This window comes from Sciurus carolinensis, chromosome 4 (genome assembly GCF_902686445.1).
Source record: "Sciurus carolinensis chromosome 4, mSciCar1.2, whole genome shotgun sequence".
Taxonomy (NCBI): Eukaryota; Metazoa; Chordata; class Mammalia; order Rodentia; family Sciuridae; genus Sciurus; species Sciurus carolinensis.
The window spans coordinates 12367461-12394290 of NC_062216.1; the positions used below are offsets into that span (position 1 = coordinate 12367461).

The 26830-nt window shown below is 38.4% G+C and overlaps 1 protein-coding gene across 4 annotated transcripts in view; it reads right to left on the reverse strand.

Moving 5' to 3' along the window:
- Positions 1-5289: 5289 nt before the first annotated feature.
- Positions 5290-26830, reverse strand: part of Cdca2 (cell division cycle associated 2) — a 47964-nt gene continuing 26423 nt past the window's right edge. For 2 of the 4 annotated variants that reach the window (XM_047549277.1, XM_047549278.1), the window contains exons 13-15: positions 25556-25693; positions 12024-12195; positions 5290-9753 (exon numbers count right to left, since the gene is read on the reverse strand). In XM_047549277.1, coding sequence (XP_047405233.1) covers positions 8528-9753; positions 12024-12195; positions 25556-25693 — 1536 coding nt within the window. In that variant the 3' untranslated portion in view covers positions 5290-8527. The remainder of the gene's footprint in view (positions 9754-12023; positions 12196-25555; positions 25694-26830) is intronic. The other 2 variants (XR_007108303.1, XR_007108302.1) reach the window with 2 other exon arrangements.

Consider the following 26830-nt stretch of genomic DNA (forward strand, 5'->3'; position numbering starts at 1 on the left):
GCAGATTGCAAGAAAATTAAAAGCTAAAAAAGGAAGGACAAAGCCTCGATCAAGGGCTATAAGTGGGTGAACCTAGGTTATTTAAAGGGAAGATGCATTATTTCTCCAAGGGGAAAGGAAACCACAGTGGGAATTGTCTAGGAGGCTCCAATTTGATTGGAGGTCAATTATTTTTAAATCCAAAAACAAGTTTACTTAGGTTTAAAGGGAACCCTTTGATTCTCAGAGGGTTTAAAAAATGAATTTGGATAAACCAGAGTGTTTAATATTCCTGTTACTCAAATGCAAAGGTTAATCTGTGCATCCACCACATTCAAGTTTGAATACCAACAACTTAAAAGTGACTTTGTAAAACAAAAAAATTGCTTTTTTTTTTCCCCCAAGAAATTTCTAGTACCCTGTGCCCCTTCTTTTAAATCACACTTACGTTGGCCTCTTGACAGCCCAGGCACTGCGTGGGCCTCCACAATACCCACTTACCCACTCAGGGCAAATTGCAAAACCTAAACACTCACTCCTTAAAATGCCACTTAGGCTAGTTTACAGGATTATGTTGGGCTTAAAGCACCTGGGAAGGAGAAATCTTTCCATGTAAAGGCAATGCTTCTGATTGAAATACAAGACCAGGCCAGCGTTTCACCTGTAGTGTTGGTAAATGCCAAGTTAACAGCCACTGGAATTCCAGGGCTATTTCCATTTTCACAGATGTCTGATATTATTCAGCAAAACATCTGATGAAAGAACTTTATATTTCAAAGGCAGGACCTGAAAAATGGGTTGAAGTCTTTGCCACCCTATGAGACTCAGATTACCTGACTTATAAATTTGTTGCCACTGTATCTTAAGACACAAACCACAAGAGCCTGTTGGTGGCAGGTAATCATAAATTCCAAGTTGTTATTGTGATTAATATATTTTGTAAGGGTCAGAAAGCACAATGTCCAAGACGGATTATCTTGATTGCACAGATTACTTTCTCCCCACAGAACCAAAGGGGGAATACTAACAACTGAAGCGGGGTTGGCAGGAGTCGATGAACAATGCTGAAGGCTGCGTGACAAAGGGGCCATTGATGCTTCTTAGAATGGGTTCTTTTGGGGGCAGAGAAAGCTACTATCAAGGGGTTTCATGCATATTTGCTGGATCTGATATTCCTAAAATTCTCAGATTCTTAGTGGTCTCTAAATGTTTAAATACTTAAATTCAAGCATTTATCACTCTTTGGGGACTTCTGTAGAATTTATTTACATTTGGAGTTACTATTATCAGAGCTCATTTTTTAAATATTAGCAAAAAAAGTAGTCTATTTAAAAGTATTACCACAAATGCAATTCCTTAAGACAAATCTCCAACTTTTAAGGAAAAAATGCCACCTGCAAGCTGTAAATATGTACATTAATTTTTCCCCATGGTATTTGCTTTGGCTGTGTTCTACCCTAATATTCAGTTGAACAAGGGCTAAAAATTGTCAAACTAAATTCTTGTTTGAGAGCTGAACTCTATTGCCAGTTTGAGAGAAACACACATCCAGGTTTAGGGAATATGTTTTGTTTGTCTTGGCTATGACACAGGGCAGAACAGTTTCCATCCCATTCGAATGCATTCAAGAGAGTCTGAAATATTGCACAATAAAAGTCATTCATTATATCTGTCTCCTTTCCCTTCCAAAAACAAAAATGGCTGCCCGGTTCCAAATCTACACAGGGGGCAGGAAGAAGGGAGGCAGAGGGTCACTGGAAATCACCCAAGACTAACACCAGGTTTTTCAGGTTTGAGTTAGGGAATATTTAAAAATCTTCATTCCCAATTTATACTTAAAACAAGAAAAGACAAAGATTGCTTGCTTTGGCTTTTTGCTGTTATGAACAATTAAAAAGCAGACTCATTGTATTTGTTCAAATGTTAGGCATAAAATCTTACACTTTACGTTCAAGTCCCTGGCATCTAGCCCATAAATGTAACTGAACCAAAATCCTCTTTTGCCCATTTTCTCTATAAACTTTCAACTGCCTGACATCAATTTTATACTGAAAATTATTCCACTGTTAAAAGCAGACATTTGGAAGAATCTATTTTTGCAAACACCTGATGCTATTTTGTGGTTATTTGATGTGCTTAAAACAGAGAAAAAAATTGACATTTATTTCCTTTTTTACCAACAGGCACCCAGAATAGTAGAACATTTGAAGTGCAGTTTGTTTTTAAATGGCAAAAACATAAATACCACTACCAAATCACTATATTTAAGATTGTGAAACATTACTAAAGTGGAACAATTTTTTTAAAGTAAAATTTAAGTGGGTGAATAAAGGCCATGAAAATAAAATTAGCTGTAGTAAATACATCTGATAGTGACCTTTAAAATTTCAGAGCTTAAAAATTCACATACACAAGGATTTGGAACTTGTTAAAGTTTATATAATTTAAATTTTCTTCTATCACATTCAAACCCAAGTGCCAGTTGTTTGCACCCCTGTGGACCACTTTTAGCACACGACGTAAACAAATAATTTAGCCAATTTGTACACTTTGGATAAATGAGAAAAAAGACTTAGACGTTAGCCCTCCTACCAGCTGTTGGAAATTTTGTGATAAAATCCCAACCACCCCTTACAAAATGCAAGTTTGCATTTTTCCTTAATGTGCCTGCTCATTTATTTTTCCCTGTTTGCATGTGATGGAATACTTAACAAAATATAAAAGCAGTTTCAGAAAATGCTTGAATCCCGTCTTTACCCAAATCTCCAAAACCCCTTTTAATAAATCCTTAAGGTCATAACCAGGCTAAGTATGATCTTGGTTGAAGGTGCAAAACAAAATTATGTATGGGTTTCATGGCAGTGATTACTCATCTTCTCATTTAAAGTCACTTTGCTATTTGTAGTCTGTATCCCAGTTTCCTAGAAATCAGGAAAGCACTGAACGATGTACAAAAATAAACACCGGAACATCAGACAATTTGAAACTGTCAGGACATGGCCTGTTAACAATTGGTACATTGTAGGGCCAAATCAAGGCTATGTAGTGATTCCCAAATTTATGACCAAACCCTTGTTGGGTTTTTTTTTTTTTTTTGTATGTACTATTATTTGTTAATTGAATTTAATCCCACTTCCACACGCTCAATCTAGGATTTCAAACCTAGAGGCAAATCCTTCACATGCACTACAGACAGACTCAGCCGAACAGAGAGATGGCGTAAGCATGTGAGATTGCCTTAAAATTTTGTTATGTACAATTTGCCGCCTGCAGTCTAATTTCAAATGCATGCTTCATCCAGATGTATTGACAGTAAGAATATAAAGGAAGCAAAGAAGAATTAAGAACTCACATGAGATGAAGCCCAGCCTCAGTGAGTGATAATTAAGGGGCTTTTGGAACACAAGTGCCTTTTGGATCTTCCACTCGTGGCTCTGAGACGCCTCACCAGTGGACTGACTGGTTCAAGCACCACTTCTTCCAGAAACAAACTTGCCTGATCTGAGGCTGGTGCCACCTGAAGGGCTGATAGGTCTGGGACACTTCTTTATAACCATGCCCTATCCTGTTGTTCTGCTTCCTTGAGGAAAACTGAGCATCAGAAGACAATGATCATATTTAGAAATCAATGTCTGGCACAGAGTTGTCAAAAATATGCCTGACAGATTTATTATTAGATTTATTATTAATAAATCTATAATCTGTTCACCTGAAAAGACTTGGTATGGGAAAATTTTCCCATGTGACAAAATAATTCTCAAATGCTAAATTCACTTGCAGTGTGGAGAGTGACAGTTTTTATACTAAACCAAACTATACCAAAAACCAACTTATGAACATAAATGAACATTTTTATAATATAACTTTTTGAAATGTTTTAATTAACCTTTACTTTCTTCTATCCAAAGTTCAGTATCCAAAATGAGAATTGCTTCTGGACAACTGACTTACAGTGATTCTGGGTCACAACTTTAAATCATGAACTGTAGTAAATTAGCTTACAGAAGACTAGGCTGAATGCAGACATGCCAGGGAAACTTTCCTTACCTTACTGCTGAGAGCTTTTTATTACTGACTTGGCTTCTTGTCCCCGAAAGGTAGTACATGCAGGTCTGGGTATGGTGAAGGTCCCAGAAACAACTGGTTAATATTTTGCTTCTACTGCCCCCCCCCCCCACGAACTTTAAACATAAACTATGCTAAAAATTCATAGTAAAGGAGAAAAACAACCCAACACATGAAGGCTTCAAGACGGTCTAACACTGGTGTAAGAACAGACATATAGATGAGTGGAGTAAAGTCAGAAACAGACCACACATGTAAGGCCAAATGATTTCAACAAAAGTCCCAACATAATTCAATGAGGAATGGATAAGCTTTGCAACAAATGGCTCTGGATGATTTCCATTAAAAACACACACAAAACACTCCACCCTTGCCTTACACAACGTAACAAAATTAACTCAAAGGAGATCTAAGGCTTAAGTGAGAAATAAAACTATAAAATTTCTAGAAGAAAACAAAATCTTTGTGCCTTCATTAGGCAGAGATTTTTCAGGATACAAAAAGCAACCGTTAAAAATTTTTTTTTTGATAAATTAGGCTTCAATAAAATAAAAACCTGTTGCTCAAAACACTACTATGAAAATAAAAGATAAGCCACAGACTGGGGAAAAATATTTTTAAGAAAAATAGGTAAGGTGGGGAATGATCGGGACTGATACCAAATTATATTGCTACGCTGGGTGCATGTACTAATATGTAACAACAAATTCCACCATTATTCACAACTGTAATGTACCACAATAAAAAAATTCAGACAAAAAAAAAAAAAAAAAAAAAGGAAAAAAAATACCCAGTAAAAGCACTTGTAACCAAATACACAGAACTCTTTCAACCGGGTAACTGACAATAACAGGTAACATGGGCAAGAGGTTTTGAATGGACAACAAAGAAGACTTAAGGATCACAAAGAGGCAAAGGGAAAGATGTCCAACATGAGCAGTCACCGGAAAATGTAATTAAAAAGCAACAGTGAGACACTGCAGGCCCACCAGGATGGCTAACATGAGAACAACCGACGATGCCAACACCAGCTGAGGTGGAGCAAAATGGTCCAGCCTTCAAGGAAAACGGCACCCGTTTCTTAGGAAGGTGGACTCCTTCAACCATCTGTCCCAGGAGCCCCATCTCTTAGGTATTTATCTATGATAAATGAAACCAGGTCTATAAAAGAACCATACGTGCACATTTATAGCAGCTTTATTCATATAGCCAAAAACCACAATCCAACTTTCCAGAGTGGTGGTACATGTATAAACTGGAATACTACTCAGCAACAAACAGGTATCGACTACATGCAGCATAAATGAACCTCAAAAGTACTATGTTGTTAAAAAAGCAGACATCAAAAGGTATGTACAGTATGATACCACTTTTATGACATTCTGGAAAAGAGAACTCTAAGGACAGAATCAGCAGGGAAGGCCTGGGTTCGGGGAGGGGTCGACTGGGGTGGACTATCACTCACTGCTGCACTGGCCGCAGGACTGTAAATTTGCCAAAATGCAAACCATGCTCAAAAAGAGTAACTTTAGTGTAGATTATTTTACCTCAATAGACTAGACTTTAAAAAATAGCTCTTTCATTCTACAGCATGAACCAGGCATGACTAATGGCCGCCTTCTCAATTCTGGCACCCCAGTGAAAGCGGGGCAGTGAGAGAAAAGAGTGGCGTCAAGTGGCAGGAGAAAAAGAGAAAGGCGGCGAGGCTGTGAAAGTGGAAGGGGTTGCCAGTCCAGATCCACGAAGAGAACTTCATAACCATTTAACTTTGAGGAATTTCTTTTCTATTTCCCACAAGTCCAGTGTGCCACAATTTTCAGTGGCAAAAGTTGGAGACAACCCTCCTCCATTACTAAGGAGATGCCTATCAGAATGACAGATGGCAAAAATACGCATTCCTAGGACAGGCTTGACTGAAAGGACTGCCACCAGCTAGGCTGCAGGACTCTCACGGAACTTGCTTGAGCAAAAAAGTCAGGCTGCAGGATGGCACATCACGATCCTGTTAGTGCACGACACTGTACTCCGTGCAGAGGAAAGGTCCAGACGACCACACTGAAAGGTGTGGCGGGGAAGGTGACGCACACTGCTGTCTGGGTGGCGGGAAAGGAAGACAGTTGTCAATACTTCTACTTCAAAATTTTGTACAGTTCTCTGCCTTTTTCAATATACACCTATTATTTTTGTGATTAAAAATAATTAGCAAAAATAAGGGGAAGTACGGGCAACAGCAGGCAGGAGTTGCCCTGACTTGTAAGGTTCAGAGAGAGAGGTGACCACTTCAGATATCATGCTGCCATCTCCTGGAACGTGCAGGAATCTGCAGGAACAGAGGCAGATGATCCCAAGGAAACAGTTGGGCCAAACATCAAGGGTTAGTTCCTGCCAGCAAAAAAAAGGGCAAGGCAGGAAAACTATTTTGAAGCCAATTTTTGACTTAACCTCTAATGAAAAGAAACAGTTAAAAAAAATAAAAGGATGCATGATCAAACTCAGAAATCATTGATTTTTCACAAATCTGACAGAGGAGACTTTAGGTAAACTACTCTGAGTTCAGACCTGTTCTTTTAAGGAAAACTGCCTATTTGCTATTCATAAATATCGACAAAATATAAATGAAACATTTTGAAACCAATAGAACTTGTAAAAATGTGTTTATATTTTTAACTGTAGGTGCTAGAAAGTGAGAACAGCTTACATTAGAAAAACCCAAGCCGAAATCACAGATCAAACACTTTCCCATCCTCACTGGTACTTTCTGAGAAATTCAAAAACAAAATGTGAAATTTTAAAAATTCAAATATGGTTGAGTTGATATAATAAAGTAGAACCAGAGGCAAGTAATGATCAATAGCTTTTAGCCTTCATATTAAACAAGGGGAAATACAAAAGTCGTTTTTAAAACCCAAAGTCCTCTAACACTTAGGTGTCTGAAAGGATTATTTTCTTTCTTTCTTTCTTTCTTTTTTTTTTTAATTACCAAAATCAAAAGGCTTCATATGAAGTTAATTAGTTTTTGTTGTTCTTCCTTCTTTGGTTGTTTTCAGAGGAACTGATTTGGTAAGGATACCAAACCATAAATGGGAAGGGAAAAGTCCATAAATAATTTACATGTAAAGATAAAAGAAATTTTTAAACAATCCACCCTTGAGCAGAAGAAATTGGGGATCACTTGAGCGTTAATGTAAAATACATTCGCCTTTAGCAGCAGGAGTTCCAGACCTGCCGGTGCCAGGAGGTAACAAATAGTCTCCATCTACTAGGGGGCAATGGGCCGCTCAGCGGGAGCTTTCTTCCCTGTTGTGTTATTTATAGGGAGCCCTATTTGTTAACATGTCTCTGCTATTATGGCAAGGGAGAGTTTAATGATTTAAAGGATTTCAGAGACAATTGTTTAATGATACAATGATTTATGTACATTCACAAATTCCAGATATACAGCAATTTAGATTTTCAAACTGCTGTCAGCAAAACAGCCACAGGAAATATTGTAAAAGGTTACCTAAAGAAACTGAGACAAGTGATAGTATCGGAAATTATGAAATAAAAGTTAGAACTGCTGGAAAATGCTATGTCAAAAGAAATCAGTGACCTACCACCATGTTTTATGTTAGTAAACTAATTTTCTACAGCCCCTTCATTAATTTTGTGCTTTTCAAAAACATTTTTACGGCAAACCATGAATTAAATGCCAAATTACCTGTGACTCATTCAAATCATTTGGGAGTTCAGTCTTTAAAAGAGCAATCTTGTTTGAAGAGAAGAATGTCTTTATATTGAAGTTATTTTTAAATTATGTACTCATTTATAAAGATGGATTTATAAAATTCTGGCTATCGAAGGAATTGTCTACAAATTCACATTTAGGATTTGATTTTAATTTAACTATTAAAGTAAAAATTTCATTTGAGACAGATAAAGCAAGTCTTCAAAGCTTCTCTTAAATTGAACCCAAAGAGAAAACAAGCTTCAAAATTTCCATTTTCCTAATTGTTAAAATATTTAAGCACTTTTGCCATATCATAAAACACTTATCACCTCACTTTAAGCTTTCATTACCTTCATCTTCATAAAGTTCCACATGTCTATACATTTGTCTTGCAGAAAACAAACGGTGATATAAAGAGTCAATCCTAAAGGATGCTTCTGACAACAGAGTCTACATCTTCAATGGTAAATAAGTATTCACAGAAAATTAAAATCCAGAGACATACTGTTGGGTCTAAAAACAACCCTTTTAGCAAAATACTAATGACAGCATTTACCATTTGGGGGGAGAATATATTCAACAATTTTTTTGAGTAATGAAGAAATTCACTTATTTCTACTTAAAAGTCAGTTCAATTCAAGTGATTTTATTGATTTGAAACTTGTGAGGCACTGAAGTTGAACAAAGAATGGAACTGGAAGGGAAGGCGCTCCTGAGCAGGGACAGCCACCTCCTCTCTTGCCAGATGCTGCTGGGGAAGTGTTGGGTCCTGCTTTACTTTGCCTCTGTGTCCACCCCTAGGGAGGTCGGTGTGGGGCTTTCTCCCCTCTTGGGAAAGGCTCTTTTCCTGTAGCGGTTGGGCTCAGTGGCACTGTGCGTGCTGGCGTCTGTGGGTGCACAGAAGCTCCTTCTCCTCCTCTGCCCAGGTAACCGTGAACACTCAGCAGCCAGGCCCTGGCTGCTCTCTTCACCTGAGACAGAGGCTACCACACCAGGGTTTTGTCTGGAGGACAGAGCTTCTTTTACAGGGGATAAATTTTCCAATCCTCTGCGGTCAAATGTACATATTGTTCTCCTTCTGGATTTTTGGGAAGTGGAAAGACATGGAAGTGATATCCACACAAGCCCTTCATTTTCTGAATCTTTTTGGAGCCTTGTGCTACGTCGCACTTTGGTTTTACCATTTGCTTTCTGAAAGGTTTGTTCTATGGCGTCAGATAAATCTTTACACAGTTCAGAATTTTCTAAACTAATTTCTACAGAGCTTCCCACACTGTAGGAAGGTTCGTGATTCCCGTTTTGTTCCAAATGTAAACTCTGACCATCAGAATAATACATAGAGCGTCTTCTATGTTTCTTTTCTCTGCAACTCATTAGGCTGCTTTTTTCTGCGGCTTTTCTTCCCACGTTATCACTGTGGCACTCAGCTTCCTTTGCCTTTCCAATCAGGACATCTTCTAAACAATTAAATTCTTTGTGTGACTCCTGCATGAAAGGGCAGCACTGAGGTTTCCCCCTTGCAGCAACTACTAAGTCTTCTTGTTTCTCACACCTAACATCTTCGGAAATTTTCAAGACTTGACAGAGCTTTCCTGCATTATGACCAGCAGCAGCAGATTCCTGGCACTGCAGGACAAAATCGGGTTTCAGGTGGTCTGATACAACGTGTTCTCCAGTCACAGAAGCGCAAGAAGGGTGACTGTTCTCGGTCTCAGTCCCACTTTTTGATTCATTTTCACTTTCCCACTTATTTTCTGCTTTTGGAATGTTTCCACGGTCTTCAGTGTCCACGGTATTTGTACTGAGCTCTTCATCAGGAGTAGCACAGCTGGGCCCTGTGGAGGATTTTATGTAAGAGTGGCCGAGTTCACACATGACAGGTTCACCAAGGCCTTGCTGCTGGTGCAGATCTTCTGGGTTCTGAGGCCCAAGACTGTTTCTTTTAACTCGAATTTCAGGAGGCCTCACTTCTTCCAGTTTACCATTTGAGTTGCAACCATCTAGGGGCACATAAATACATTTAAGGCGAATTAAAAAGTAACAGTGGAAATAGCCAACCATGTTTATTAAATAGGCTCTCTATAGTATGACTGTGTCAAAAGTTTTCAAAAATTACAAGACCTACCAATGCCACACTATACTTGTTCCCATCTGTCGTTCTCCTCCTCCTTTCTTAGTTGTCCCCCAGTCCTCAGGTTAAGAAAACTGGTATTCGACACATGAATTAACAAAGCACTCGCCTTCCAACCACAAAAAACGAGCAGTCCTTAAATTGCTTCCTCTATTCTAACACGCTCCCCACACTACAAGGTCCATTGGCACGAGGCAACCACATTTTCCATTTTCCTCAAAGTGAATTACTAAAAATGGGCAACATTATGTTTCTAAAACTTTTCTGTTTCCTGAAACACAGGAGAAAAAATTTGGAGTTCTGGGGAATATGAGGACTTAATAACTAAAAAGACACATAGCTCTTGTATCCTCTGCTAAAAAAGTTGTTTAAAGTGCCCAGGACTCTCAGAACCAGGTGTGCTCTACTTTCTAAATATCCACCCTTCGTTCCTCCACCTTCTCCTCAACTTCACTCTACATAAAGGTGCTACCGGTGGCCTTCCCGGGCTTCAGGCACTTCACAGGTGAAGAAAGTCCTCCTCAAGGTTTTCAAGACTGGCAAGTAACACAGCCTGAATAAACGCAGGCTAAGCTCAGTTCTGAATCCCAGCACTATTTGTAGTGTTATCTCAGAAAACAGTGTTTTCAACTGGCTAGTCAAATGAGTATAAAAAAAATTTAAACATAATAAAAATTGAAAATATATAAAACTAAAAAACAATGTTTCAATCTGCAAATATATCCATGAGTAGGGTATTTAGAACTCTGTTATGTAAAATTAGAGATTAACACAGGTCAGGGTCCACTCAATGCCAATCAGTGAATGTCAGTTGGGCTCTTATTTTATAGCTTTAAAAATTGATATTTATATATTTTTCATAAAATTCAGCATACTAGAAAAGGAGGACGCAGGAGGGAGAAAGAAGGGGAAAAAGTGAAAGATGGAGAGGAAGGAAGGAAAGAAGGAAGCAAGAAAAGGGATGAAGGGAGTTGTTTTGAACTCTGAGTGGGTGATACCATTGGTTATAGATTAAAAAATGCTTCATGCATTCAAAGATTTTTCCTTGAAAGGCTGACAGCACCATGATTTCTTAGAACATAAGAAGCATTAGGCCACGTTAGGACGAGGTGGGTGACCGGCCTCCACATGAAAAGGCAGGGGCAGAAGTGACTGGGTTTGTTAGTTTAAAATCTTGCTCTGTTCTCAGGTTGAGAAGTACCAAGAGTCTATGGTGGCACACACTTCATTCATCCTCAAATCACAGGAATTATAAATCCTATAATTAGGATCTATTTATTTAGGAATTATAAATCCTATAGTATACCACAAATAGGTATACTATAGTATAGTATGATTGACAAAGGCAGCTATTTTAAAAATAATTGGCAAAGACAATCATTTTTAGTATACCTATACTGTAGGTATACTATAGTACTATACTACACTATAGTATGATTGACAAAGGCAGCTATTTTAAAAATGATTCTATTAAAAAAAAATCAACACATCAAATGGACACACATCATATTCAGCATGATTTAGCTGATTTAAAACTCAAACATTAAAAATCAGAAGTAACTTCAATCCATTTTTTTTATCTAACCAGGATATTAAATGATTTGATCTTCACTTATAAACAAAAGCCTTTAAGGTACTCAAGCTCTGTTTATAAAAGCTATTTCTAGAAGATACTTAATAGTGCCAATTCTAATGAAACTTCATGGGGCAAGACTTTTTGTTGTTTTTGAAGTTTTTATTTCAACTCATATACAATATATCTCTTACTGAGTCATCAGCTTAAGTGATAGGCCACAAAACCAATGGAATTCATTTTAACAAAATACTTTAATAAGCAAAATGTTGAATAGCAATTATTTCCCCTGAAATTATATGCAAAGTATTGTCAGAATTTTCTACAGATAGAACACAGAGCTCCCATCAGATTCTGAGACTAGCCTAAGCCACCTCAAACTACAAACTTCCTACAAATTACAGCTTCCTTAACTTAAAATTCTCATAGTAATGAGGAAATACTACTTTTATTTAGGTGCTCTTTACATATTGAATGGGAAATAGGGAAGAAAGGGCAAAATAGCAACAAAAAGGGTAAAGAGAAGAGATGGAATATAAAGAACTGAAAGGATAAAGCAGGGATACCTGAGTACATTCTCCGGTCGCTTAGAAACAAAGGTGTCATCTCGCAGAACTCAGGCAGCTCGGGAATAGGACTTAGGAGGGGCTTCCTAGATGCCATGTCTCTTTCCCCATATAAAGACTTTGGAGCACTTTTCTTTCCTTTCCCTTTTTTCTTTCTGCAACTTTTTGAAACCTAAAAAGAAATTTAAAAAATACTATAATTCAGAAAGATGTAACATAATGTACAATTTTGATCTTCTAAAACATGTCTAATTATCATTCGTACAGTGACTTTTTTTTCCCCCAGTGCTGGGGATTGAATCCGGGGCCGCATGCATGCTAAGCAAGGGCTCTACAATTGAAGTATACACCCACCGTCCTACAATGATTTTTCCCCCGAGAAAACAGGTTTTATTTAAATAAGGGTTTAAAACATAATGTTAAAACCTAAAGGGAAAAGGAAAACCAAAAACCAGTGTGTCACTTCATGTGGCATTAAGCAGCTGTTCTAGTAGGCTGTATTTGACCCCTTGTCAAAAGTTTATCTGCTATTAGGCCGGCCTCACATTCCATTGTTTTGGACATCCCTTAGCTAGAACATATCTGGCTAAAAAGACCTTGGTGGCAAGCCTGATGCCCTATTGCCTCACTGGAGGGAAGGTGGCCTCTGAGTTCTGCCCACTTGGGCAGGCTTGGGACCCCAGGGGCTCTTTTCACTACCAGAGGCTCCCTCTAGTGGTAAAGCTGCCATTGCTGCTTACCCCATCCCTCCCGATTCACCAGGGTTGTTCAGGTCAATGACATTCTCTTAGAGCAAGGACTCTATTAAGAGAGAGCAGAGGAGTGTCTGGCTATCTGATCTTGGACTGCTGGGCTTCGCAGAAACATCACATTATTGTTTTGTTTCAGGCTGGACACTGCCAGGTACCTACTGCTTGACCTGTTTAAATAATGAACTTCAAGAGCAGACAGACAGTATGGTTCTTTTCAGTTTATTGCGTGAAGAAGTTACACGAGTCCAAGTTAAAAGTGGACCCCAAATGGTTACATTACACAAGCTGTTAAGATTTTAAACTTGCGACAAGGGACAGAAGGTAATTCTACTCATTGCAAGAAAATCCTCACTCAAGTTTCCGTGAGCCACAGCACTTAGTCCATGAACCTTTAGCTGATCATCCTTGGTCGTAGTCTCTACCAGGAACTGGCACGGGTTATGTGCTGGTCGCCTGTAGCTGAATTATGTCTCCACGTTCTGGGTGCTCGACTGCAGTACCATTGCGGGCAAGTTTCCTCTTAAACGCCTTCACTAGTTTCCTTTTATCATACTCAACAATCCCCTGGGCAGCAGTAAGGATCTTCCTGCCATTTCTCGGGTCAACTCCTATGCATATCCTCAGGGCCAGAAGCAGGTCATCACCCTTGCCTCCGCAAAGGGGTCCAAAGATTGGAGATTCTGGATAGCAGACAGGTTACAATTCATTTTCCTCAGTGGTAATGACCTGTGGAAGGCAGCTGCAGGAGGAGCAGGTGAGGGGGCTCAAAGGGGAGGCTGCTGAGTTCTTGCTGGTGGCTCAGTGACTGGGGCCTACAGTGATGTTTTTTTAAAGATAATTTTTACAGAAAAACTTATGATTAGTTATTCCATTTAAATTTTAGGAGTAAGTCATGGATAGGCAGAAAGGTAACTTAGGCAAAGTCAGATGTAATATGATGTAGCACTCAACATACAAACTGTACTGTAACTTTCTCTATTTCTACAAAGCATTTGCCAAAATAAGTGCTCAATAAGTGAGAAAACAGACTAGATGATACAGAGTTGGACAGACATAAGACATGAGATATTTACAACTAGGACGTAGTCATGATGACTTAACCCATTTTGTTCCATTGTCCCAGAAGCAGAACACATATAAAAACTTAAATATATAATTCTATAACACACTTATATTGTAAGAAAATAACTGTAACAATTATATTTCGCTAATACTATAACTACATAATATATGTTTTATTTAGTATTATATTTTATTGCCAACCTATTTTAATGCATCTGTGTCAATTTCAATGTAATAGTCACAGATTTGAAAACTTGGGACTTAGATGGGGAAAAAGATTAGGCAAAAAGTGATTTTTAAACATTGAGTTTCATAAAAATTAAAAACCACTTTAATAATTTATGGACTACAGAATTACATCCAATTCTGAATGTCCTCTCAGCAACTGAGAAATGGCATAAAGAGGGACTCAAAGTGAGGTGGCAGAGCAGACCTGGGGCTGTACCTAGCAGTACATGGTCAGGGCATCTGCATAGGAGCAGAAGTCAACACAGCAAAGGGTCCTCGCATGCAACAAATCAAACCAAAGCAAGGAGGGCTTCCTGCACAGTGCTTTGGGTTATAAAGAAAAATCATCTGGGTGACAGTATAGATGATTTAGGTGACCTTAATGGTATGAACAAGTGGGTGAGACTCAAGAGTACCAAAATGGCACAGAATTGTGTGTTCCTTGAGACACCTATAGATATCTTATGCTGGCTTAGTGGGTGTGGAAGCCTTAAGAAAAATCTCAAGGTGAGGGTCACTGAGGAGCTACCTGAGACAACTGGCCTCTGGTACGAGATACACTGGGTTCAAATCCTGATTCTGTCACTTAACTGCTTTACAATCTCAAGCAAGAAAACTCAACTCTGCAACTGCCTCCTCCTGTGCAGAATGGGAATCACAACAGCACACACCACACTACGCTGCAGCAAGTGTTCGGTGGGTTAACAGGTGAAATGGTTAACATGAGCTTGGTCTGTACCGAGGGCTGTCAGCTATTCTTGTTCTCAATTCTTTCCCGTTACTTTGAAAACTGATAAGGGGAAAAATACTTTAAAACATATTTTGCCTGCCAGGCACAGGAGTGCATGCCTGCAATCTTGGTGGCCCAGGAGGCTGAGGCAAGAGGACCACAAGTTCAAAGCCAGCCTCAGTAACTTAGTGAGGCCCTGAGCAACTTAGTGAGATCCTGCTTCAACATAAAAAATAAAAAAGGGATGTGGCTCAGTGGTTGAATACACCTGGCTTCAATCCCCAGTACCAAAAACACATTTTTTATCGACAAATTATACATATTTATGATGTACATAGTATACATGTGGAATGGTTAAATCAAGCTAATCATCTTATCTACTACCTCACACACTTTTTAGTATCAAACTATGCTATTAGTATATTGCAGGGCATAGGCCCTACATAGGTCAGTTAATACACTATAGTCAATGTCACCATGTTATAAACTCTAGAAGAACTTCTGATTTATAGAATCCAGTCTGGAGATGTGACTCAGTGGTAGAGAATTTGCCTAGCATGTGCAAGGACCTAGGTGCAAAACCCAGCACTGCAGGGGGGGAAAAATCCCCTTTTAGCATAATTTTAGGAGTCTTTGTTTATGTTAGATTGGTTATACACTACAACAGTGTCTTGCACCTCAGGTCTGTCTGTCCTGAAAATATTTCCAGCACTGCTGATCTTACCCATGAAAAGACTTCATCATTCATCAGCAAAGGTTAGAAACTGATCAAAAGTGAATTTACTCTGTTTTACTCATAATGTAATCAACAAAAGAAGCCACACCAGATTGGAACTCTCTGGAAGTCACGCGATCCAGAAACAGGTTGGTTATTGGGTGCAGACAAAGGACCACTGAAGGTATTGCCCACAAAGCAGTTCCATTTTCCCCCAGATGAGATTCTTCTCATATAGCAAAGGAGGTCATGAAGCAGAAGTATGTTTATTGCTTTATTTGCATAATTAAGACAAAATAATTTTCAAAGATTATGCTTTATTTGCATAAATAGGACTTAAAATAATTTAAAAACTATTAAATTTTTAAAATACCTAGGCATGGCTGTAATCCCAGCACTTGGGAAGTTAAGAGGGTTACTTGAGCCCTGGAGATGGAGGCTAGCATGGGTAACAGCAAGATACTACCTCAAAAAATTTTTTAAAAATATTTCAGGTACACAGTAACCAATCAAATTGTACAGAAAAGCTTAGAGACACAAAGTACACACTTTCCTACCTGTGGTGTTCACTATTCACTGGTTCCATTTTTAGTTCTTGTGGCAAGCCTGCTCTCAACAAATAAGGAGCTCATGCTAAATTTATCACTCTTTAAAATACAAAATCTCAAACACCCCAAATGTAAAGAGAATAGTATACTGAATCCTAAGTACTCATCAACTAATTTCAACAATTACTAATACAAAAATCACCGTTCATATATAGTCCTCCTTCATCCAGAGTATTTTAAAGCAAATCATTTCTCGAAATAACAAAATTACAGAAATGAAGATGAGATTGGTTGCTGGGGTTGGGGCAGAGTTATGGGGGCAGGGGGAGGATACAGCTACAAAAAAAGCAAGACAGATCTTTACAGTGATAGAAATGTCCTGTATCTTGACATGTTAATGTCCTGGATGTGATATTTTACTCTGGTTTTGTAGGACGTCACCATTATGAGAAACTGGGTAAAGGATCCTTGCAATCTCTGCATTTTTCTAAAATGATATCAAAATAAAAAAATTAATTATAACTCAAAAACCATAGGGACAGCAGTTTTCCCTAACATCTCCTCAATTTTCCCTAACATCTCTGACTGTCCCACAAATGCCTTCTTATAATTTTTCAACTCAGGATCCCAGTAAGGTCTCTACACATTTCTATTTGGTTGAATAGCTCTTAAGTCTCTTACTCTAATTCCTTTTCTCCTTGTTGTTTATTTGGTAAGTAAACTGAGGCATCAGTACTACAGAATTAGCTATGCTGTGGATTTGCTTGACTAATCATGGTGTATCATTGTGATGCTCCTCTAGCCCGTCTGTACAATAAACTGGGAATTAGATCTAGATGCTTGATTAGATTCAGTTTTGACAAATCAAAGTATAACTTGTATAACTGACAAAAATCACATGCACACATTTTACAAAGATCAGATCATGCTATTAACACATCATTCATTTCATATGTGTATATGTGTTGGGTGGGTGAGAATATTTAGGTTGTAATCTCTTAGCAATTTTCAGGAAAACACTATTTACTATAGTCACCACGTTGTTCAATCCCTGCAACCCACTAGCCCCTTGGCAGCCACCATTACTCTCTGCTTAAGTGAGTATGACTTTTTTAGATCCCACATGCAAGTGAGATAATGCAGTTGCTTTTTGTGTCAAACTAATTTCACTCAGCATAATGCCCTCCAGGTCCATCTATGACATTGCAAATGACAGGATTTCACCTTTTTAATAACTGATTAGCATTCCACTATGTACTGCATTTTCTTCATCCATTTACCCTTCAATGGACATGAGTTCCACAGCTTGGTCATTGTGAAAAACATTTCAGTGAACATGGGAGTACACATCTCTCTTTGACATACATTTCCTTTCCTTTGGCTCTAGCCTGAGGTGGGACTGCTGGATCATATGGTAGTTCCTTTGTTTGTTTAGAGACCTCCAGTTTATGTAATGGTTGTACTAATTTTAGATTCTCACCAGCAGTGCACAAGGGTTCCTTTCTCTACATTCTCACCAGCACTTGTTAGTGATGCTAAACATTTTTTCATCTATCTGTTGGCTATTTTTAATTTTTTGAGAAATGTCCATTCAGGTCCTTTATCTGTTGTTTATCTGGCTTTTCTTACTATTGAGCTGAGCTCTTTATCATAGGTTACCTCTGCACTTTTTTGAATGTTTCCTCTGCTGCCTCATCAATCTTTTACCGAATGATTTCAGCAGTTGGGATAAACATTTCTTTTTTATTAGCTGAAAATTCTCTATGAAGAACGTTTCCCTTATCAACTATACACCCCCCAAAAAACCTCAAGCTCTATTTTCATTTTCAGAAAAAAAGTGAGCTGGTATCCCAGCAAGCTTCGAAGGTGGACATTTATTTTTTAAAATATTATTGTGAACTTATTTTGTCATGTTTGTATTTCAATAAGTTGTAACCACTGATCACTGGAAGCACCTTCAAAATGTTTGTGTCCTTTAATGTGACCCCAGTGTTTTTAAGCTTCCTTCCTTCCACACTCTGGTACACACCAGGTTTACTTTCTTCATTTGATGTTGTAAATCTGAAAGTCATCCTTTCACCTCTGGGCCTTACTATCTTTTAACTAGTATTTAGCAAAGACAATACAGTGACCAGGGATGCCCATTCATTCCAAGTCTTACCAGTGGGACAGAGCTCAGAAATTCTTTTAAATAGAAAAAGGTACAATGAATTCATACTGGTATTTCCATTTCAAATTTAGTCTTACATTTAGTTTGAATTTTAACTTTGTCTCAGTGTAGTCTAGGTCAAAGGGCAAATAAATATTAAGTTTGGGCAGATGCCACCAAATTCCCCTCTGTAGAGGTTTGTTACCAGAAATGTCCAAGTATGTCTATTTGTCTAGTCTCACCAGCAGAATGTGGTCAACATCTAAATTATTCTAATCTAAAAGGTGAGAAATGGCATCTCAAATGCATGTTAGAATTGAAGTTCTGTTATAATGAGCAAATATGAATGTTTTTTATGTTTAAGGCTCATTTTCATTTCAATTTTGTGATTTGTTTTTGTATCTAAGATTTTTCTGTAAGTTGTTAATGAACAGTTTTTCAATAACTTAAAAGATCTTTAGATATTAACAAAATTAATCCTTTGTGCTTGTTATGAGTAGCAAATACTTTTATCAAGTGTGTCCTTCAACTTTTCTTGTAAAGGTTTTCTTCTCCCCATGCAGGTTCCATGTTATATGGTTCAAAAGAAGACCCACTTACCAATCTTTACTCTCAATATATCTGATTTCTAAGTCATATTTTGGAAAATTCTCCATTTCTAGGTTGTAAAGGAATTCACTCTTTGATTCTAAGGCTACTTCTAATTTAATAATTTTAGGTACTTGTTGACTTCCTGTATTGAAAGATGAGGATTTTTTCCTATGTTAGCTAGTTTTGGTTCTTCTATTGGTGAAATTTGAACAACTGTCTTTCACTATTTTTAACATAATATCCTGAATTTGTAAGATGATAATTCTAATACCCACAGTGCTTACCATGGCCTCACATTCTGGCACACACCTTGTTGACATTGACAAGCTTCTAAGAACGTGCATTCACCACCACCACTTTACAAACCCAAGTCAAGAATCTTGCCTCACAGTCCCTTGGTAGGTGTGGTGAAGCCAGGCCTAAGAACCAGGGCTCCAGCTGCAAAGCCTGCCCCATCACTCACTGGATTGTCAGTGCTAAAATCTCTGCTTCGATCTTCCCCCTCATCATAATCTGATTAAAGTTTATATTGTACTGTGCAACAACCAAGTTGTTCAGGCTTTATCCTGAATAGAAAGGACTCTTACCTACACCGTTACAGACTGTAAGCACTTGCCACTGCTCTGCCCATGTTCTTTTTTCCTGGACCCTTGTGAGATGGTTCCTGGCACTATACAATTTACCTTTCCTTATTCTCCATTATTGCTTGAAATCTCACTAATCTCACTAACTACTTAGCTTCACATCTGCTCCAAATTTTTGTCACAGACTTTTATTTGAAATGGCATATAATTATCATTTCTTCATTGGGCAACATTCCTTCCATTTCTCAACCACAGGTTCTTTTGTTTTTCCATTCAGAGACCTTTCCCTGGAGTAACTCTTTATTCCTGCTCACATTTGGTCTGGCTGCTCTTCTGGGCTGGCTGAACAGTCAGTGATTTCCTTTGAGCTGCTCTCCTGTATTGCTCCAGTCACGATGTCCTGATTTCTCAAGCTTGCTTCCTCAATTTGCTAGAGTATCTCCTCCAGTAACATCCAAAGGAAGGAGAATAATTTTCAGAGTCCTTGAATGTCTCAATGTCTTTTTCTTTCACACTTCACTGAAAGTCAGCCTGGCAACAGAACACTGAGTTGAAATGAAGTTTCCTCCAAGCTTGAAATGTTCTGTCGAGTGACCTTCCAGCACTCTGGCTTCTGCTAAACTTGATGCCATTCAAATTCTCATTTCTCTGTAGGAAACTTCACTTTTCTCATTAGTCTTTATTATTTAGCTTTACTGGGTTCTTTGTTTAATTGGACCTGGCATTCAGTGAGCTCTTTCAGTTTGAAAACTCCTTTTCCAGTTCTGTTAGATCTTTTATTTTGGCTGATTTCTTCCACTCTATTTTCTCTTGTCTGTTTGAGATCCTTTGAAGTCTCCTAGATTGTTCTTCCTTGTCTCTTATGATCATCTAGGCTGTCTTTTGCTCTTCCTTCTGGGAGACTTAACTTTTTCTCTAGCTGCCTATTAAATTTTATATCTGAATCATTCAATGCTTTTATTTTTATTCAGTTATCAGGCAAACAGTAGAATTAACACAATATCAAGTAACTTCAAACTGAATTCTGAAATGAAGAGAGATCAATTTAACAGAAATAGGTGCAAGAATTCCTGACAGCCTGTCACCCAGTGTTGCTACCTTTCTAGATGGCCTGGCCTCGCCAGCACCAAAGTCATTCTCCCTGTTGCTTTTTCTAGAATTGCTCTTTAAAGAAGGTAGAGCAGAAAGCACTATGATGGGGTTTAGCTGAGACACAGCCTCTGGTCATGCTGGTGAGAACACCACTACAAACATGTCTTACAAGATGCCACTGGGCAATTCTGGTGTCAGGATCACAAAGGCAGAGGTAATGAATCCTTGTCTCTTTTCAAATCTCTCAAAGGTTACCTGTTACCTTGCTATATTCCTTTTGATCTGGTCTTTTTACCCAGATATTTTCTTCTTTACTTTCTAGATTGCTCTTCTTGTTTTTTTCTTTTCTTTTCTTTTTTTTTTTTAAGTTGTAGATGGACACAATACCTTTATATTTTTAGTTTTGTGGTGCTGGTGGAACCCAGTGTCTCGCATATGCTCTGCCACCGAGCTACAACCCCAGCCCTTAGGTTGCTATTTTTACATTAGCAATATGATGACCCTAATAGTACCAAATATCCCCCATGTGGAATTCAAATGTGGAACGTGACTATCTAAAATTAGAAAGTTCAGACAGCAGGAAAAGTCACTCTAAAGTACTATCTGATAGCACTGTCTCATATCTGCAAACAGGAGCCTGAAATGAGAAATGTGCACATATCACTGAACTTGAGGACACCACATGGGGCTTCTGGACTATTTAAATCTCTGGGTTTCTCCTGCTTCCTGGACAATTGCTCTAACATGCTGTCACCCTGGTAACATCTGCTGGCCACTGGGGACCCCAGCTCCAACTTTTCTACAAAAAGCGGCTACCTTGAATTCACCATGGTGGTCTCTAGATTAATTGCTGTCCTGCTGTGAACCTGTCAGGTACAGCAGTGCAACCCTGTGCAATTAGTGGGCACAGAGCCCACATAACCTGAGAGGACAATGTTGACCATGAGGAAATGGTGGTATTCTCTGCATTTCAGATCCTTCCTGCTGGGAACATTTGTATCTGTTGGGACCAAGTAGAGTTTACCTGAATCAACACCCTCACACACAATGCTGCTGGCTCTGCTCTTAAACTGGGTGGGTGTCAGCCATTTGCCAGCTCATCCATCTCTGCCTCAGCACAGGTGACCTACAGGGGATGCTGTGACCACTTCTGCAGGTGCAAGGGCCTAGACCCTTATTGAGGGCCACTGGCTCAGAGGGGCTGAGTGGGATATTCAGCAGTGGAGCCACTGGACAGATGCAGGCTGGCAGCACTGTCTTAGAGTCATCCTCAACCTCCAAAATTTTCTATTTTTACAATTATTTTTTCTCTGTTCCTTTTTCATAGCATCCTTTTCTTAGTTTTACACAGATTTTTCTTTCCTCTGAAATCCATATAACAGAATATATGTTTTAGTCAGATCTTTACTGCTGTGACCATAATACCTGTCAAGAACAACTTAGAGAGGAAAAGTTTATTTGGGGCTCATGGTTTCAGAGATTCAGTCCACAGATGGCTGACTCCATTGCTCTGGGCTCAAGGTTAAGCAGCACATCATAGAAGGGCCCAGCAGAGGAGAACTATTCAGTTCATGGTAGGTTCAGAAAGCAGAGAGAGGGAGAGTGGAAAGGGGCTGCAGGGAATATGCGCCTTACCAGGGCATGCCCCCAGTAACACACTTCCTCCAGCCATGCCCTGCCTGCCTGCAGGTATCACCCAGGCAGTCCATTCAAACTAGGATGGATCAATTAGGTTACGGCTCTCTCATGAGTTAATCATTTTACCTCTGAAAATTCCTACATTAACAATAACCTTGGGGGTACACCTCACATCCAGGCTGGCAGCACTATCTTGGAGCTATCCACAAAATTTTCTATTTTCACAATTACTTTTCTGTTCCTTTTAAAAAGCATCCTTGTCTTAGTTTTATACAGATTTTTTTCTCTGAAATCCAAGTATAAAATAATCTATTTGTCGATTTATCTGTATTTCTTTCATTCCCTCAATAACCTGTATCTCTGGGGTCAGAGAAGCTCCCTAGTATGGATCTTGTCTCTTTCATGTTATTGGTTCCACTCAATAATCTGATTCTTATTTAAGAAAAGAATGGGTAAATTAGTGTGGGTTTCCACACTTTCTAGCTTAGTCCCTTTCCTACATGGAAATTACCTAGGAACTCTGTGTGGGCTAAGGCGCAGGGCAGTATGGGGGTATCAATGATCAGGCTTTGCTTTAGGGTAAGAGCTGGCTGTCAGGATTGTGGGACTTTTCAAATGCCATAACCTAGACGACAACATCTGTTCTGAGCATCAGGGTGGAAGGGGGGTGGCATACCAACTGGTGCAAACTATTCCACAGATAGGACTTCAACTAATCTTTTTTTTTTATACCACTTCTCATTCTCACCATCCATTATACCTGCCAATTCTGGGCCCAGAGTCTCTTGGGATTCCCATAAGCGGGTTGGTTACCACATCCCTCTAGTTCTCTCCTAGCACATTCTGAGCTGCAAATATTTCCACCTCTTCTATCTGTCAACATGTTCCCATCTGCTTTGTCTTCTAGAAATTCATTGAAGGCTGTCATCTGTTGCTTAATACCCTTTCTCATGCCTTTCCTCTCATTACTATTCTAAGTGTATTATTTTTATTACATAGATTAATTCAACAGGGTCTTGAAAAGGGTTGGTGCAACCTCATGCACAATCCTTGAACCTCCTGGCCATTGATTTGATATGAGTAAATGCATAGATTTTGAAATTGTTAAAGTATAGATATGAAAAAAATCAATTTCTAATGCAGTAAGTTATATGCATGTTTTTTGATTTCTGTGTATTTTTTTCAGCAAGAGGATCTTTAAACAGTTTATTAAAAGCATGACCTAAAAAAGGAAACAAACCTGGAAAACTTACAATTTCTTCTGGATTTTATAATTCACAGGTATCTATGCCATTCAACCAAGAATGGCGGAGGAGGGAAATTTACGGTTTTGTGTGTGGATGTGTGTGAGTGTGTATGTGTGGGGTGTGTGAAACTGATGAGTTTATTTTTGGAAATGTTGATTATAAATGCTTTTAAGATAGTTTGGGAAGATATGTTTAGAAGGTAATCAAACATATGTTTATGGGCCAGGCAATTTGGTCTTAAAATGTGATTATTAACCATGCTGCATACAGAACCACCCAGCTAGAAAATAAATAATTTACAAGGGCAAAGAGAATTCTAAGGAATATAGTTAAGGATGGATTTGGAAAAAATTAACCTCTAACAGAGTGTCCAATTATATCAGGTGAGAAAAGGACTAAAAAGCATGTATGAATTTTAGTAAATCACTAAATACCTTGGAAAAATAATTAAGTTTAAAAGGTAATTTGCTGCCACTTCACCAATGTGATTGTGCCATTTCAGACAATAGCTGAAATCCTGATTTGTAGTAGTACCTGCCCCCAACACCTGCAGTAGTACCTGTTCCATCTCTAGAGGGTATAATTAATCCAGAGCTGAAATTTTGCTAGACTAATAAAGTGAAATGGAAAGGACACAGAATTGAGATGAATGACAAGAATTGTTGAAAACAGTTCAAGAAGTTCAGAAAGGAGAGGGAAATGTGAAATCACAGGTATCTAAAAGCTGGAGAGTAAAGAGGGGTCAGATGATGATTAGTAAAACAGACACATAAGAAAGGGAAAGAGGAGGGCTGGGGCTGGGGCTCAGGGGCAGTGCACTTGCCTAGCACGCACAAGGTACTGGGTTCCATCCTCAGCACCACATACAGAAATAAGCAAATAAAATAAATGATGCTGTCCATCTACAACAAGGACCAAAAAAGAAAAAAAGGAAGGAAGGAAGGAAGGGAGGGAGGGAGGGAGGGGAATGGACAGGAGGTTGGCATCAGAGAAGGAGCTATGCAAGTATATTTTCAGAAACAGGAACATGTAAGGTAGTAACAAGCTGAAGGTGCAGCAGAGGGAGTGAGTGACTTCAGAGAAGTGCAGTCCAGATCCTCCAAGTGGAGAGGATAAAGGACTGAGATTGAGGAGTTAGAGCAGCCGTGCACACAGATAGCAAAGGCATCTGGGATGACTGGAAGTACTAAGGAAGACTGAGATCAAGTGACCCTGTGCCTAGAAGAGAAGTCCAACAAATAGCAGATGGTGCACTCTTCCCTGTCTGAGAAATAAGGGAACACATAGGTGCTGTGTGGCCCTCATGGCCAGTTGAAAGAGGAGTTGAAGAAGTCAGGAGCTGAAGGTGCCTCTTCAGCGCTGGGGTCACTGCCATCATGCTAGGAGGAGCCCAGCTGTCCCCCCTGGTGGAGCTGAAAGTGCAAGAGGCAGACAAGGCTCCACAATGCAGAGGCTCTCACAGAATAATCATTCCAATTATCTGTGACAGTTACTTGTCACTGTTGCAAACAGGCACAGTTTGACAAGTATGCACTGGACAAACTGGGTTGGGTGCAATCTGAGCTGGGACAACTGTCAAAGGCCACCAAAGTGAAAACAGATCAATCTCCACTACAGAACACCTATCACTGAGACCAAGACCAGAGCCTGGGTCTGAAAGAGAAGCATATCTGAAGCCTGCCAGTCACCTTGTTTTCTGGACCATGTAGGTGGGTCCATGGCCCATGGCCCGTGTTCAGGACACACTCAACAGCAGACGAAAACACCTATACAGACTGCATAAACCAATAGTGTGTATATTCTGGGATAACTAATAGTAACAAAAAAATTAATTTGTTGACTTGGCAATTATTTTATACCATTCCCCATTCATTAAAAATTTTAAGGGGGGAAAAAAGGTAGAATTCCCAATAGAGGGGGGTTAGATTAAACTCAAAGATGAGAATCAATTTCATGTTTGAGTACCAGTTATTTATTGTGCAAGATGTACGGAACACAAAGACGAAACAATCAAAATATCCCTCAGGTAGTTCATAGTTGAGCGTATAACCTCTTATGGATGGTTCTACACTAGAATAACGTGACTTTAACAATCTTGGTGCAATATTAACTGGAAAAAATTTGTTTCCATATTTTCCTTATCATTCAACAAAAAAATACAGTCCTCCTTATTATGTCTTTAAAAATTACACTTACCTGATTCTTTTTAGGAAGCACTCTGTTCCTGCACTTTGTTTGTTGAGACTTCCTCCTATTAATTTTCTTTTCCTTACAAGACTGAGGTTCTGCATTATATAAGTTGCAAACATTCTCTTCTGCAAAACTGATCAATTGCTGCAAGAAAAATTTAAAGAAGGGATCCCAAAGAGGACAATCAGTCACATTTTGAACGTAAAGCTCTCACTATTATTCTTTTCCCCATGATGTTCCCACCATTTTACATCCCATTTCTTCTTAATTCACAAATTCCATTTGGGAAATTTTAACTAAAATTCAAATAAGGAAAGTGATGATTTATTCATTCAAATATTTATGGAGAACCTACAATTTAGCACCTAAATATTGTTGGGTTACAGGAAATAAAACTGAACTGTAAGGTTATCTATGTTTGAATTATGGGCTTATTATCACCTAAAAGTTCTATGACACTAAAGTAAATGTTTATACCCTATCATGTGATAAACAAAAATCCAATTTAATGTAATTTAAAATGACAGAAAAAGACTTGCATTCAATGAGTTGTGCTTATAATTTTCAGTTGAAACTAAGTGTCAAATTGAAGTGCAGTTTAAGAAGGGTGGTGCTTATGTCATTTTCCAGCTCTGTTATTACAGGCTAATCTCCACATTCATCTCAATAAAATTCATAAAATTATACAGATCTTAAAAATTTCAAAGGGATTCCCCTTCACTTTAACAATTTTGAAAGCACGTGTTTTAGTGGATTTTTCTTCTAACAGAATTAATTAAAATAAAGTTAGTAAACATTACTATGCTGGATTACATGCTGGGTAAAATAAGGCTTAATTTTTTTCAGTATAAAAATATCGGTTTTATTTCTATGTACTAGCAATGAGAAGACCAAAAATGAAATCATGAAAACAATTTCATTCATTACGGCATCAAAAGCATAAAATTGTAAAAATAAATTTAACATGTCATTTAATACCCTGGAAGATACGAATCATTGCTCAAAGGAAATAAAGAACATTAAACAAATGGAGAAATGTTCCATGTATTGTTAAAATGAAAAAATTTTCCAAAGTGTATTTTAAGATTTGACACAATCCCTGTCAAAATTCCAGCACAAATATTCAGAGTAGCATTATTCATCATAGAAAAAAAGTAAAAACAGCCTAAATACCTATTCAACTGATGAATGGATAAAGAAAATGTAGTCTAGTCATACAATAGGATATTATTCATCCATAAAAACAAATGAAGTACCAATACATGCTACAAGACGGATGAA